The sequence below is a fragment of the Pristiophorus japonicus genome, chromosome 7 (genome assembly GCF_044704955.1).
Source record: "Pristiophorus japonicus isolate sPriJap1 chromosome 7, sPriJap1.hap1, whole genome shotgun sequence".
NCBI classification, from domain to species: Eukaryota; Metazoa; Chordata; class Chondrichthyes; family Pristiophoridae; genus Pristiophorus; species Pristiophorus japonicus.
The window spans coordinates 209,163,512-209,179,272 of record NC_091983.1 but is presented as its reverse complement, the minus strand read 5'-3'; the positions used below and the strand labels follow the sequence as shown (position 1 = coordinate 209,179,272).

Sequence of the window (15,761 nt, the reverse complement as noted above, 5' to 3'; positions counted from 1 at the left end):
CACCCAGGGTCCACACTCTTTGGTCCTGGCAATAGAGGTGAAGGTCACAGAGTGACCGTGTCTGATATATCCATGCCTCGTGTGAGTTTGTAGTAAGGTGCAGGGACACTACATTTTCGATGGTACCATGTTGGCTGTGGTCGGTTGCTGCCGCGATGGTGATGTCCGAGGTTCTGGGGCTGCTTTCTCTGCCGTGGCGATGTTTTTCCTTCCTTCTCGAAAGCAGGGCAGTGTGGCCCCTGTGGTGTCGTCGAGGCTGGAGAGGCTTGTTAAAACTGCTGCGGTAGTCTCTCTCTCCTCCCTTCTTGATGCTCTATGATGCTATGCACACGCTTTGTTAAAACAGGGCCCCAGTTATACTTTTGGAGCTGTTCTAATCTTCGTGCCAAATCAGCCCTGATTCTTTGTTTAATTTTTGGCGGGCTTGATTTCTCTTAGTAATATTTTGGCGGGCTCATTAATGTTAACCTGTCTTGGATGTGTCGATTTTTTAAATCTGTTCCTTGATGGGGAAAAGTTAGCTTTGGTATTTGCAATGTCTGCCTAGGCCTAGGTTTTCCATGCGGGCTGGATGTGTCATTGTCATTATGTATATGCTGGATTCGTTTCTTGCTCATAGTGATGGCTGGCTATCTCTGGGTTGATTGTTGCTATGTTAATGTCTCCTGGGGAGAAGGGTTTTCGAGTTTATACAATTCCCCGGACGATTTGTTTAGCTTCAATACTCCAGATAGTTTCAGTACTCAAAACTGGTTTCTTTTGAAGGATAGTTATCCTTTAGTTCTGAGCCCTTCCCACACGGACCCAATCTGCCTTGTAAAATCCCAAATTTGATTAAAACTCACAGTTTCTTCCATGTGCACTTCAGGATCTCAAACTTTCTGGTTGATAGTTCCAAATTAAATTTCCTTTCCATTGAGTCCAAACACTGTGGGGGGGGGGGGGGGCGGGGTGGGGAGGGCGGGCGGGCAGAGGGGTTTCCCCACGAATTTTGCAACCTTACAAGGGATGGGAGGTCACCAGTTGTATGGCGAGATTAGAGAAGCTGGGGTTGTTCTCTTTTGAGCAGAGAAGGTTATGGGCAGATTCAATAGTGTTGTTCAAAATTATGAATGGTTTCGATAGAGTAAATAATAGAAACTTTTCCAGTGGCAGACGGGTCGGTAACCTGAGGACACAGGTTTAAGGTAATTGCCAAAAGAACTAGATGGAGATGAGGAGACTTTTTTTATGCAGCGAGTTGTTATGATCTGGAACGCACTGCCAGAAAGGGTGGTGGAAGCAGATTCAACAATAACGTTCAAAAGGGAATTGAATAAATATTTCAAGGGGAAGAATTTGCAGGGCCAACAGGGAAAGAGGTGAGTGGAATTAATTGGACAGCTCTTTCAAAGAGCCGGCACAGGCACGACAGGTCGAATGGCCTCCTTCTGTACTGTGTCATTCTATGATTCTATAAGCTCTCAGGCTGGGAACCGCATGTGCTGTAGATGGGGACACTGTTGAGATAATGAGATTGAGAGGTGTACGCCCAAGTGTCTGCAAAGGCCAAGTTCTTAACAACCGCCAATCTGGCAAGGTTCATTTGTAAAATATGTACAGACCTACTGGACTGCTCTGGCTGTATCCATTGTGGTGTGGGTAGTTGTGCTAAGGAAATGCTTTAATTCTTCCACACAGATGTGAACGAGTGTGAGGTTTTCCAACTGGATGGGGTTGCCAGACTCTGCATGCACACCTGTGTAAACATCCCTGGGTCCTACCGCTGTACTTGTCCTGCTTTATACAAACTTCTCAATGATGGCAGGAGCTGTGATGGTAAGTCCCCACATATGAAAGCCATGAGTGAAGCTTTTCTTTTGTGATCCATTCTTGGGAAATGAGCATCGCTGGCAAGGCCAGCATTTATTGCCCACCCCTAGCTGGGAAGGTAGTGGTGAGCCGCCTTCTTGAAATGCTGCAGTCCGTGTGGTGAAGGTACTTGGGCAGTGCTGCTGGGTAGGGAGTTTTGACCCAGCGACGATGAAAGAACGGCGATCCCTGGAGTCCAGCCGGTAAACATCAACCGGCTTACCAAAAGTCTACCCAAACCTGGGCAACAGAACAAAAGGTTTAAGTTTTCAACCATTTTTGATTCGAGGGCTCTTTTTTTTTAATTGCTTTGAAGAATCCAAGCAAAAGTGGGACCATTCCACTTCAAGCCAGTGAACCTGTCAGTTTGCAGAGTTCAAATTGAGAACACAAGTACTCTGTGCAAAAAAAAAAGGCATTTGTGACAGTGCCACGTGAGCTCAAGGCACTTTCCCAGAGGGACAGAGGGTGCCCTGAGGCATTTCCTATCGATTGACTCAGAGAAACATTGGCAAATGCCCAGGAAGTGGCTTCTAGTCAAGGACTCCCAAGCTGCGCAAGTAGCTCATGTCACCTTAGGAGGAAGGAAGAAAAGCCAACAAAAAAAGAGCAAGATGATGATAATCTTTGTGGAATTATGCATTGCTTTGTTAATTTAATAGTATTGCATGCAATTTTAATTTAATTGCACTACTTAAAAAAGTTCAATAGCTGTACTGTACGTGAAGGTTCAAAACATGCTCTCATATTTTTCTTTTGGTCTGGTTTTTCCAGATATAGATGAGTGTGCAACATCACAGCACAACTGCACAAGAGAGGCAACTTGTATCAACACGGGAGGAGGATTTCAGTGTGTTAATCCAGAGTGTCCACAGCCGCATGGGAATGTCAGCTATGTTAAAACATCGCCATTGTGAGTAAATCTGTACATGAATTTGTACATGTCCGCCTTGTCTCAGAGGTACAACCTTGCCTCGGAGCCAGAAGGTTGCAGGTCCAAGCCCCATTCCAGTGACTCGGGCGCATAATCTGGAGACATACTTCAGTGCTGCATTATCGGAGCTGCTGTCAGATGAGATATTAAACTGAGCCCGCATTTTCCCTCTCTGATGGACGTATAAGATCCCAGAGCATTATTTGAAGAAAAGTAGGCTCGTTCTCCCAGCATCCTAGCCAGTCTTCCTCCCTCAACCACCATCATTAAACAGATAAGACTTTCCTCATTGCTGTTTGTGGGATAAGAACATAAGAACATAAGAAATAGGAGCAGGAGTAGGCCATTTGTCCCCTCGAACCTGCTCCACCATTGAATAAGATCATGGCTGATCTAATCTTGGCCTCAACTCCACTTCCCTCCCCATAACCCTAGACTCCCTTATCATTCAAAAATCTGTCTATCTCCACCTTAAACATATTCAATGACCCAGCCTCCACAGAATCTTATCCGTTTCAATAAGATCACCTTTCATTCTTCTAAACTCCAATAAGTATAGGCCCAACCTGCTCAACCTTTCTTCATAAGACAACCCCTTCATCTCAGGAATCAACGTCATGAACCTTCTCTGAACTGCCTCCTTAAATAAGGAGACCAAAAGTGTACGCAGTACTCCAGTGTGGTCTCACCAATACCCTGTACAATTGTAGCAGGACTTCCCTACTTTTATACTCCATCCCCCTTTCAATAAAGGCCAACATTCCATTTGGCTTCCTAATTACTTGATGTACCTGCATGCTAACTCTTTGCGTTTCATGTACAAGGACCCCCAGATCCCTCTGTACCCATTTAAATAATAATTTGCTTTTGTATTTTTCCTACCAAAGTGGATAACCTCACATTTTCCCACATTATATTCCATCTGCCAAATTTTTGCCCACTCACTGAGCCTGTCTATATCCCTTTGCAGATTCTTTGCATCCTGCTCACAACTTGCTTTCCCACCTTTCTTTGTATCATCAGCAAACTTGGTTATAGTACACTCGGTCCCTTCATCTAAGTCATTAATATAGATTGTAAATAGTTGAGGCCCTAATATCTCTGTGGCACCCCACTAGTTACAGTTTGCCAACCTGAAAATGACCCATTTATCCCAATGCTCTGTTTTCTGTTAGTTAGCCAATCTTCTATCCATGCTAATATATTACCCCCAACCCTGTGCAGTAACCTTTTATGTGGAACCTTATCAAATGTCTTCTGGAAATCCAAATACACCACATCTACTGGTTCCCCTTTATCCACCCTGCTTGTTACATCCTCAAAGAATTCTAGCAAATTTGTCAAACATGTTTGCCCTTTCACAAAACCATGCTAACTCTGCTTGTCTGTATTATGATTTTCTAAATGTCCTGCTATTACTTCCTTAATAATGGACTCCAGCATTTTCCCAATGACAGATGTTAGGCTAATTGTTCTATAGTTTCCTGCTTTTTGTCTCCCTCCTTTCTTAACTAGGGGCGTTACATTTGCTGTTTTCCAGTCTGCTGGGGCCTCTCCAGAATCTTGGGTATTTTGGTAGATTTCAACCAATGCATTCATTATCTCTGCAGCCACTTCTTTTAAGACTATAGGATGCAGGCGATCAGGTCCAGGGGACTTGTCCACCTTTCATCCCATTAGCTGCCTAGTACCTTATCTCTAGTGATAGTGATTGTTTTAAGTACACCCCCACCCTCCACACACACACACAAGAGCCCCTTGATTACCAATTATTGGGATGCTTTTAGTGTCTTCTACCATGAAGACCAATACAAAATATTTGTTCAAAGTCTCTGCCATTTCCCTCTTTCCCATTATTAATTTCCCAGTCTCATCCTCTAAGGGACCAATGTTTACTTTAGCTACTCCCTTTTTCATATAATTGTAGAAACTTTTACTGTCTGTTTTTATATTTCTTGGTTTACTCTCATAAACTATCTTTTCTCTCTTTATTATTTGTTTAGTTGTCCTTTGTCGGTTTCTAAAAATTTCCCAATCCTCTGGCCTTCCACTGTTCTTCGCAACATTGTATACCATTGTTTTCAATTTGATACCATCTTTTACTTCCTTAGTTAGCCATGGATGGGTCATCTTTCCCCTAGAGTCTTTCTTTCTTACTGCAAGAGAGTTACAAAATATCTCCTTAAATGTTTGCCACTGCTCATCTGCCATCTTACCCTTTAATCTATTTTCCCTGTCCACTTTAGCCAACTCTACCTTCATACCTTTGTAATTGCCTTTATTTAAGTTCAGAACACAAGTTTGAGACCTAGTTTTCTCACCCTCAAACTGAATTTGAAATTCTACCATGCTATGATCACTCTTCCCAAGAGAATCCTTTACTAGGAGATCATTAATTAATCCAGTCTCATTACACATTACCAGATATAAAATAGACTGCCCCCTGGTTTGTTCCACAATGTATTGTTCTAAGAAACCATCCCGAATACACTCTATGAACTCTTCCTCAAGGATACCTTTGCCAATCTGATTGGTCCAATCAATATGAAGATTAAAATCACCCATGATCATTGCCGTACCTTTCTAACAAGCCTCCATTATTTCTTGATTTATACTCTGTCCTACTGTTAGAGGGCCTACAGACCACTCCCGCTAGTGACTTCTTTCCCTTATTATTTCTTATCTCTAACCAAACAGATTCTACATCTTGAACTTCTGAGCGAATACCATTTCTCACTACTGCACTGATCTCATCCTTTATTAACAGAGCTACCCCACCTCCTTTTCCTTTTTGCCTATCCTCCCAAATTATCAAATAACTCTGAATATTCAGATCCCAGCCTTGGTCACTTGCAACCACGTCTCTGTAATGGCTATCGGATCATATCCATTTATTTCTAGTGCCGTCAACACATCTATCTTGTTACTAATGCTGTGTAATAACAAAGAGCTTTTAATTGTGTCTTTTTACCATTTTTCCCTATTCTAACCCCACTTTCTGATGCACTCTTATGTCTATACGCTCTGTCCCTTCCTGTCACACTCTGGTTATCATCATCATTATCATCATCATCATAGGCAGTCCCTCGGAATCGAGGAAGACTTGCTTCCACTCTTAATATGAGTCCTTAGGTGGCTGTACATTCCAATACGAGATCCTCAGTCCCTGTCACAGGTGGGACAGATAGTCGTTAAGGGAAAGGTTTGCCGCCCGCTCTTTCCGTTGCCTGCGCTTGATTTCTGCATGCTCTCGCCGATGAGACTAGAGGAGCTCAGCGCCCTCCCGGATACACTTTCTCCACTTAGGGCAGTCTTTAGCCAGGGAATCCCAGGTGTCAGTGGGGATGTTGCACTTTATCAGGGAGGCTTTGAGGGTGTCCTTGTAACGTTTCCTCTGCCCACCTTTGGCTCGCTTGCCGTGAAGGAGTTCCGAGTAGAGCGTTTGCTTTGGGAATCTCGTGTCTGGCATGCGGACAATGTGGCCTGCCCAGCGGAGCTGATCAAGTGTGGTCAGTGCTTCAATGCTGGGGATGTTGGCCTGGTTGAGGACGCTAATGTTGGTGCGTCTATCCTCCCAGGAGACTTGTCGGATTTTGCGGAGACATCGTTGGTGGTATTTCTCCAGCGACTTGAGGTGTCTACTGTACATGGTCCACGTCTCTGAGCCATACAGGAGAACAGGTATTACGACAACCCTGTGGACCATGAGCTTTGTGGCAGTTTTGAGGGCCTGGTCTTCAAACACTCTTTTCCTCAGGCGGCCGAAGGCTACACTGGCGCACTGGCAAATCTCGTCCTCAACATTTGCCTTTGTTGATAAGAGGCTCCTGAGGTATGGGAAATGGTCCACGTTGTCCAGGGCCGCGCCGTAGATCTTGATAACTGGGGGCAGTGCTGTGCGGCGAGGACAGGCTGGTGGAGGACCTTTGTCTTATGGATGTTTAGCATAAGGCCCATGCTTTCGTACGCTTCAGTAAATACGTCGACTATGTCCTGGAGTTCAGCCTCTGTCATTACCCCTATCGCTACCCTGCACTATTGCCTTCTCCTTTCTCCTTGACTTTCGAAGTTTCTGCTCACCAGATCCTCCCCCCTCCCCTCCCCACTATTTAGTTTAAAGCCCTATCTACAGCCCTATTATTCAATTCGCCAGGACACTGGTCCCAGCCTGGTTCAAGTGAAGCCAATCCCGATCTTGCTGTGCATAAATTGGCTGCCTCATTTTCCTCTGTTACAACAGTGACTATACTTCAAAAATACTTCATTGGCTTTAGGCCATCCAAAGGTTATTTATGCAAGTTCTTTCTCTGAATGTATAAATTCATGTGTTTATAAAGCACCATTTTATGTCCCATGCACCACATATTATCATTCCATTATATAGCTTAACAATTGAAGTGGCTGCATATCCCATACAGGTTATCGAATGTATTGAAATAGGGACCTCAGGAGTCTTATCCAAATGTGTTCATCAATACATTAAAATTCCACAGAAAATAGTTTTTACACACTATTTGGTCTATATTAAAAGATTTTAATAATAAAAATGTTTACTTGAGACTGAAGCTTTAATCCTTCACTTACAATCAAAAGCAAAGATAATGTTTGATCTGGACCCAAATAGTCTACGTTAACCTTGGAAAAAGTATGTGATTGAATCACAATGTAAAGTTTAACTTCAACATGGGTATGGTGGCAATGGTAGTGGATTAGCAGCCCAGAGGTCGCGAGTCAAAATATCACCATAGCAAGTAGCGAAATGGAATTCAAATAAATCTGGCAATTTGTGGGCTAGCTCTAGACAAATGACCATGAAAGCTGCTGGATTATTGCAAAAACCCAACTGGTTCACCAATGTCCCTCAGGGAATTGAAGCTGCCACTCCTCCCAGTGATTCTAGCCCATAATATGTATTTGACTCTTAATGCCCTCAGAAGTAGCCGAGCAAGCTACTTGGTTGTTCGGAGCAACTAAGCATAGATAATCGGCCTTCTCAGCATTGCCCAGATCATGAGGACCAAAAAATAATACCTGCTTTTCCACTTTTTCCCAGCATTTCATGAGCTTCTCCAACATTATCCTTCTGGGTTCAGTTAGGAAGGTTTGTATTATGGATTTCTGCACCACAGTGATTAATGTCACGCTTGTGGGACACACATATCTGGAAGCAGGGAGTAGTCTTGATATAGGGGAAACGGTAACATAGTGGTAATATTACTGGACGAGTAATCCAAAGGCCTGGACTAATAATCCAGAGACAAGAGTTCAAATCAATTCAGTTAAATAAATCTGGAATTAAAAAGCTAGTATCAATAACGGTGACTGTGAAACTACCGGATTGTCGTAAAAACCCATTGGGTTCACTAATGCTCTTCAGGGAAGGAAATCTGCCTCGCTTACCTGGTCTGGCCTAAATGGGACTCCAGACCCACAGCAATGTGGTTGACTCTTAAGTGCCCTCTGAAATGGCTAAGCAAGCCACTCAAGGGCAATTAGGGATGCCAGCGACACCCACATCCTGTGAATTAATTTTTTTTAATGTTTTCATCCTGTTGTTCATGTTGCAGCTGGCCATGAATTTACTGAACCTTGCACCATTATGGCACTTGAGGTTCTAATGCCAGTCAAGGCCAGAAATCATACTTGATACCATCCGGTTGAATTTTCAATGTTCCACTGCTCGGTCAATTGCCCCATCTGATAATTTAAACAAACACCTCATGGTATTTTCTTTTGCTTTCATCCTCTCAATCTTGGCCTCATTGTTATGGCGAGGTGTTGAGCAGAGGCCACAGCGGAGATGGAAGACGGGAGGGAGGAGTCATTGCATTCCCCCTCGTGTCCAGCTGAAGTGTGGCGTTGGCAGAGGTCTGGGAGCAGATAGCCCATCTGCCCTTTTGGTTGGCTAACCCAAGAGAGTTGTATGTGGAGAAAAAGATTCACAAATCTCATGTAAAATCTTATGTAAAAAATAAAACAAAAAGGAAAAGACTGCCATACACTGTTAAAGCTGGCTATATTTATAGCATGGATGCATTTAAGAGGAAGCTAGATAAACACTTGAGGGAGGAAAGAATAGAAGGTTATGCTGATAGGGTTAGATGAAGTATGATGGGAGGAGGCTTAAGTGGAGCATAAATACTGAAATCTGAAAATGCTGGAAATACTCAGCAGGTCAGGCAGCATCTGTAGAGAGAGAAACAGTTAACGTTTCAGTTCGATGACCTTTCATCTCTGCTTTTCTTGTTTCCAGTCAATGTGAACGTCATCCCTGTCCCATGAACAGCAAATCCTGCCATCATGCGGCGAAGACTATCTCCTTCCATTACCTGTCGATGCCCTCAAAACTGAAAACTCCGGTCACCCTGTTCCGTATGGCCACAGCTGCTGCTCCCGGGAGGCCTGGACCAGATAGCTTGCGTTTTGGCATTGTAGGAGGAAGCAACCAAGGGCAGTTTGTAGTCCAGCGATCCGACAGACAGACCGGAGAACTCATTCTTGTTCAGCCCTTGAAAGGACCTTGCACCATCGAGGTGGACGTGGACATGACTGAGTACCTCGATCGCACTTTCCAGGCCAAGCATGTGTCAAAGGTCACACTTTTTGTCTCGGCCAATGGATTTTGAGAAAATATCCAGGGACCCACAGATGTTGACTTGCGGGATTCGTTTGAATTGTGGCTTTTATTGTGGGAGATGACATCAGCATCCAGGTATAAAGGTATTTCATCAGAGTCCAAATGGCACAATATGAAGATTAGAACATGTTGCCATGCACAATATGGACTGGATCTTATCCATTACTTGTTACTTTTTGAGCTATATATTCAATGTTGTGTTATGATCAGCTGGAGCCTTGGAGACTTCACTGAATTCTGTCATTGCAGATAGCCCAAGTCTTCCTGTTTACCATATATCGCTTGTTTACCATAGATCTCCTGTTTACCATAGATCTCCTGTTTACCATGTTTCCTGTTTACCATAGATCTCCTGTTTACCATATTTCCCTGTTTACCATAGATCTTCTACTTACCGTATTTCCCTGTTTACCATAGATCTCCTGTTTACCGTATTTCCCTGTTTACCATAGATATCCTGTTTACCATACATCTCCAATTTACCATACATCTCCTGTTTACCATGTTTCCCTGTTTACCATACATCTCTTGTTTACCATACATCCTATTCACCAAAAGTGTCCTATGTCCCAATGGAATCTTCATCAATCAATTATAATATATCCTGAAAGGAAATGAGGACACCACTCAACCAAACTAACATTGCACACAACAACCAACCACAGAAGATAAACATACCTGACCCTATATTTACTCTGAACCCTTACAAGTAGCTCCAATAAGTTGATTTCTCTTTAACCTTGGACTGTCTGTCACGATCAAGTTAATCTACTATTATGTACTGAACCTTGCAATGCTGTGTTTAATCTCCAACAGGCACTTAATAGAAGCAGTGAGATACAATGAGAAATATAATACTTCCTAACAAGATAGCCATGTATTTTTTTTACTAGATGCAAAAATAAAATTGATCCATTGACCATCACTGACTTTATTAGAACAGTATAACAACATATATATGGTCAGATGCAGATAGTTGCCTTACTACATTTTCAAGAACTGGTAGCTGAAAGTTATTAATGGGATTGTAGCTTTGCGCAGGAAGCTCTAAAAAGGTTTCTTATAGAAGGCCTTTACTTATGTGTCAGGCATTCTTTGTCCTAATTGTTGTTAATAAAAAATATTTCACACTATACCGGGCACTGTGTCACACTCTTGGCTGCACAATGAACACTTTAAGTTGCAGAGGATTTACCCTTCATGTAACTTCAATCGTATCTGTAATATTCACACAATCTCCTCAAGTCTTCTTCTGATCAGCCGTCATAACTGCCTCAGATAATCGGCTGATGTTATGGCAGCCAATGGGAACAACCACTGAGGAAATCGCCGGCAATAGACTGCAACTATTTTGTCGCAAAGACGACGGAGATTTTATTATGTTGTACCTGGGAAAAGAAGAAAAAAACTCAAGTGCTGCGAGGGTTGCTAACCCTTCAGGATTGTCCTGGAGTCTCCAAGCATGAAAGATTGATCTCCAGGACCGTGATTTCCCCTACCTCGGCAGGTCTGTGGCAGGTGACATCGGTGGCGGGTCCCAACCTTTCTGCTGGCTCCTGCCTGCTACCCAAAATGATTTTCCCCTGATTGGGCTTGTTAAGTCCGTCCAGCGTGTTTGCCAGCCAATTGAAGGAAGCGGGTCTGATGACATCATTTGATGCGTCATCAGCCGGTTTCCTTAAAGGGACCATGCACAAATTAATTTTGACAGTTGTGCTGTCAGTGTTCTACAGCATTACAAACACTACAAAGACATGCAGGGCTGCACCCCGGCTCCCCCATGGCTCCCTCCATCTGCTTATGGAGGAAATCACAGCACACAGAGAGGTTCTCTTCCCTTCCAATTGGCAGAGGAAGCCTCCCCAGGAGACCAAAGCAGACTGGTTGCACATTGCACAGGAGGACACAAGCAGGAATGTTGTCAGGAGAACCAGGCTGCAATGGCGCAAACCTTTCAATGATCTCAGTAGATCACGAAACGTTACTGCAAAGCCACACTCTACCTCATCCTGCTGTGCCACTCATCACATCCCCATCACTCTGCCTTCTCTACCCTACTCCTGCACATCCTTACACCAACTTACCTTGCACCTCCACCCATCCCTCTCTATCTACATTATCACTTCCCCATCTCACTAGCCACTCCTCACACTTTTCCTCATCCTTGTCCAATCAACTAACAACACACAAGGGTAGGCACGTGAGTGTTTTAAGCAATGTTCATGTAGAGTTTCTGTCAATGTGGTGTCAAACATAGAAACCTTTATTTTCAACACTTTGCATTGTTGGACAGATCTGTGTGCAACTTTGGAAGTGGCTTAGTGAGTTGCAGTGAATGGTGAGACATAATGCTATCCCCGTAATGGTGATGAGTGTGAAAGGAATGGCTTGGGCATTGTCGGGACGCTTTATGCTGTTGGTGTAGGGTGGTGCCAACTTGGCGCATCATGTAGCGGTGTCAGCTGTAGTAAATCTGGCCATGGTGACGCCATCTCTGATGTCCCGGGCAGCAATGTGGTCAGGTGTCGATACCTTGTGTCCTGTGCAGCATCAGTTGATTGCGGAGAAGGTTTGCGTTGTTGTTGGTGCTGCTGGTGTGCCTGGTGCTGCTGGTGTTGGGGCTGATCGAGGTGGGATTCTGAGGACAAAGTTGAGATAGTTTCAAGGTCACTGATGCTGATGTAATAGATAGCAGGTGAACTTGAGATGACAGAAGTGATCTGTCAATGGTGAGAGAGGTTGTTCCAATGAGGTGACACTGGATGGAGCGTTTACTCCAAAGACTTGCAACCTGCATAAAGCTCAATCTGTCTTCCAAATGCAGTAAGCAACAGCTTCTGAGCTTGGAAAGTGAACAGCTGTGAGACAGGAGCACATTTGTAGCTGTCAAGTAATGAGATGATTCCATGGTTATCAAACTCCTGACTTCCTTCCATGACATGATCCCTGAGCAGCACAGAGCCCATGGGCGATCTCGTAAAATGTTATGGTGAGCTTAAAATACTTTTTAAGTGGCTGTTAACAAGGTCATAATGACCTGAATTGCCTCCCCTGCCGCTGCGTGCCAGATCTGTTCACGTTGACAGACCCGACATCTGCGAAAGGCGTGTGGCAGTAGGTTGACAGCGGGGTCCCGACCCACAGTCAAAAAAAAACCTTTTCCCACCCGGCCCGCCACCAAACGTGACTGCTGACCCCTCGAAAAATTCCCCCCCCCTGGGACACTGCTGCAAGCAACCTGGGAGAAAAATCTTTAAAAGATTTGTGGGTTTTTTTCATGTTCTTTGAGCACTTTCATTTATTAGTTATAAAAATATTGGAATGGGGGGGGTGGGGGGTGGGGGGGGGAAGGCTGTTTGACTTTCAGTCAAGAATCATCCAATCAAGTAACAAAGAGACTGTTCACTTTCCGATTGGTTGGGAAGGTGGTGCACTGTGTGGATTGATGTGTCGGATGACCAATGGCGGGAGTGTGGGGGGGCGGCTGGAGCAGGGAGGTCATGTGATGAAACCTCCAGGGCTAAGTCCAACCAGAGTTGGCAACCCTAAGCACTGCAGAGAAAAATACATTTGAGTTGTGGTTGTTCAACGTAGAGAACAACGTAGCAGGGGCCGTCGAATCAGTTTATTAAAAACCCAACACCATTGAACCGTTGCGGTGAGTCATGAGTGGGAGTGAATTTCCACTGAGTTTTTCCCGATCTGCTGCCATAAATTTGGCAGATTTTGGCAGTGGCGGTGAGGGAGAGGACACTGAGGAAATTCAGCCCCTATGTTTTGGGCTTATCGACAAGTGAAAGGTGAACCACAATGACTTTCACCAGGATATCACCTCAATGGTACTAAATTTCACTGCTGTATCATAGGGCCTATTTGCCTCCGCGGCATTTCTTTATCAGAGTGTCAGCTATGGCTGAGTGGGTAGCACTCTCACCTCTGAGTGAGAAGGTTGTAGGTTCAAGTCCGACTTCAGAGACTTGAGCACGAAAAATCTAGGCTGGCACTCCAGTACAGTCCTGAAGAAGTGCTGCATTGTCGGATAAGACGTTAAACCGAGGCCCTGTCTGCCCCTTCATTGCTGCATGTGGGACCTTGCTGTGCACAAAACTGCTTGCTGCGTTTCCTATTTTACAACAGTGACTACACTTCAAAAGTATTTAATTGCCTGTAAAACACTTTGGGATGTCCTGAAATCGTGAAAGGCACTCTATCAGTGCATGTTTTTCTTTTCTTGATCAGGGCAGCATCTTGCATTGTCGTTTGTCCTTCGATATTGAAGAAGACAGGCAGCACATCATTTCATTGACGGAAATATGAGATGAATGGCACTTGCGCTGAAGTGAGTGAAATTTGCACAGTTTTCCTGTCTCTGCGTTCCCGCCACCATCACCCAGCCCCCACCACATCTAAATCCAGCGGCAAGGTGATGTTGAGATGTCTGGCGATGGGGAGGCCTGCGTTGGAAAGCCTGCACTATCTGATGCACCCATATCCAAGAGCTGAGCTTTCCACAAAGCTTTGTTACCATACCTTCTTAGCTGGAGATCTCTATGCTCCGACAATTCTGGCCTCTTGCACATCCCTGACTTTCATTGCTCCATCATTGGTGGCTGTGCCTTCAGCTGTCTGGGCCCTGAGCTCTGGAATTCCCTCCCTAAACTTCTCCTTTAAGATGCTCCTTAAAACCTACCTCTAACCAAGCTTTTGCTCATCTATCCGTATATCTCCCTATGTGGCTCTGTGTCAGATTTTGTTTTATAACGCTCCGATGAAGCACCTTGGAACGCTTTACTACATTAAAGATGCTATTTAAATACAAGTCATTGTTGTTGCACAAGCAACTACTTAGAGTCATATCTGAGAGATGTTTAAGCAGAAAGGACCAAAGGTTGGGGGCCATCTGAGGGATGTCAGAAACAACCCCTTCTACTTAACACTACACCCCCATATTTTTGCTAATAAGCTTAGGCAGAAAGCGAAACACAGTTGGATTTTTTTTAAAGTAGTATTTATTGAGACAAAAAAGCAGATTGTCAACAAATCCAGTTCAGGCCACATACTGTGTTGTGATCAGTCCAATAGAAAGCTCGTAACTCCACCTGTGAAGGGAACCTTTACTCAGCATGCAATTAAGCAAAGTAATTTAAATCAAGTAAGCACTTATTCCACAATCTTCAGTTACTGGCAGTCATACTGTCAATGCTTCCAAAACCCCCAGAATTACAATTACGTGCTTTCTATTGCAGGGTCACTGAGGAACAATATTGGAATCACGCAATTTTACAGCACAGAAGGAGGCCATTCGGCCCATCGTGCCTGTGCCTGCTCTTTGGTTCGAAAAGTTGTGCTCATTAGCAAGCATGCAGCCTTTTTTCACACCAGATGTTTGGGGGTGTTTCAAGATGACCCCTGCGTTAAGTGCTGTGCCTCTGATGGTGCTAATCCAGCAGCACTGTCAGGTTCAGTAACTCCTCTCGCCAGTTTCTATAATACAGTGTCATCATAGGCAGTCCCTCGGAATCGAGGAAGACTTGCTTCCACTCCTAAAGTGAGTTCTTTGGTGGCTGAACAGTCCGAGAGCCACAGACCCTGTCAGAGGTGGGACAGATATTCGTCAGGGGAAGAGGGGTGGTGAGACTGATTTGACGCACGCTCCTTCCGCTGCCTACGCCTGACCTCTTCACACTCACGCCGTTGAAATTCGAAGAGCTCAACACCCTCCCAGATGCACTTTCTCCACCTAGGGCGGTCGTCGGCCAGGGTCTCCCAGGTGTCAGTGGTGATGTCGCACTTCACCAGCGAGGCTTTGAGGGTGTCCTTGTAACGTTTCCGCTGTCCACCTTTGCCTTGTTTGCCATGAAGGAGCTCCACGTAGCGCAATTGCTTAGGGAGTCTCATGTCTGGCATGCGGACTAAGTGGCCTGCCCAGCAAAGCTGATCAAGTGTGGTTAGTGCTTCAATGCTGGGGTTGTTAGCCTGGGCGAGGACACTGATGTTAGTGCATCTGTCCTCCCAGAGGATTTGCAGGATCTTGCGGAGACATCGTTGGTGATATATCTCCAGCGACTTGATATGTCTTCTGTACATTGTCCATGCCTCCGATCCATATAGGAGGGCACGTATTACTACAGACCTGAAGACCATGAGCTTGTTGGTAGGTTTGAGGGCCTGGTCTTCGAACACTCTTTTCCTCAGGTGGCCGAAAGCTGCACTTACGCATTGGAGGCGATGTTGAATCTCCGCATCAATGTCTGCCTTTGTTGACAAGAGGCTTCCGAGGTATGGGAAGTGGTCCACATTGTCCAGGGCCGCGCCATGAATCTTGATGACTGGGGAGCA

At 44.7% G+C, this 15,761-nt stretch overlaps 1 protein-coding gene across 1 annotated transcript in view; it reads left to right on the top strand.

The window, feature by feature from the left end:
- Positions 1 to 10,462, top strand: part of LOC139266932 (fibulin-7) — a 64,156-nt gene extending 53,694 nt beyond the window's left edge. Inside the window, exons 6-8 of the mRNA XM_070884566.1 lie at positions 1,681 to 1,818; positions 2,626 to 2,764; positions 9,039 to 10,462. Of these exons, the coding sequence (XP_070740667.1) occupies positions 1,681 to 1,818; positions 2,626 to 2,764; positions 9,039 to 9,411 (650 nt within the window). The 3' untranslated portion in view covers positions 9,412 to 10,462. The remainder of the gene's footprint in view (positions 1 to 1,680; positions 1,819 to 2,625; positions 2,765 to 9,038) is intronic.
- The last annotated feature ends 5,299 nt before the right edge of the window (positions 10,463 to 15,761 follow it).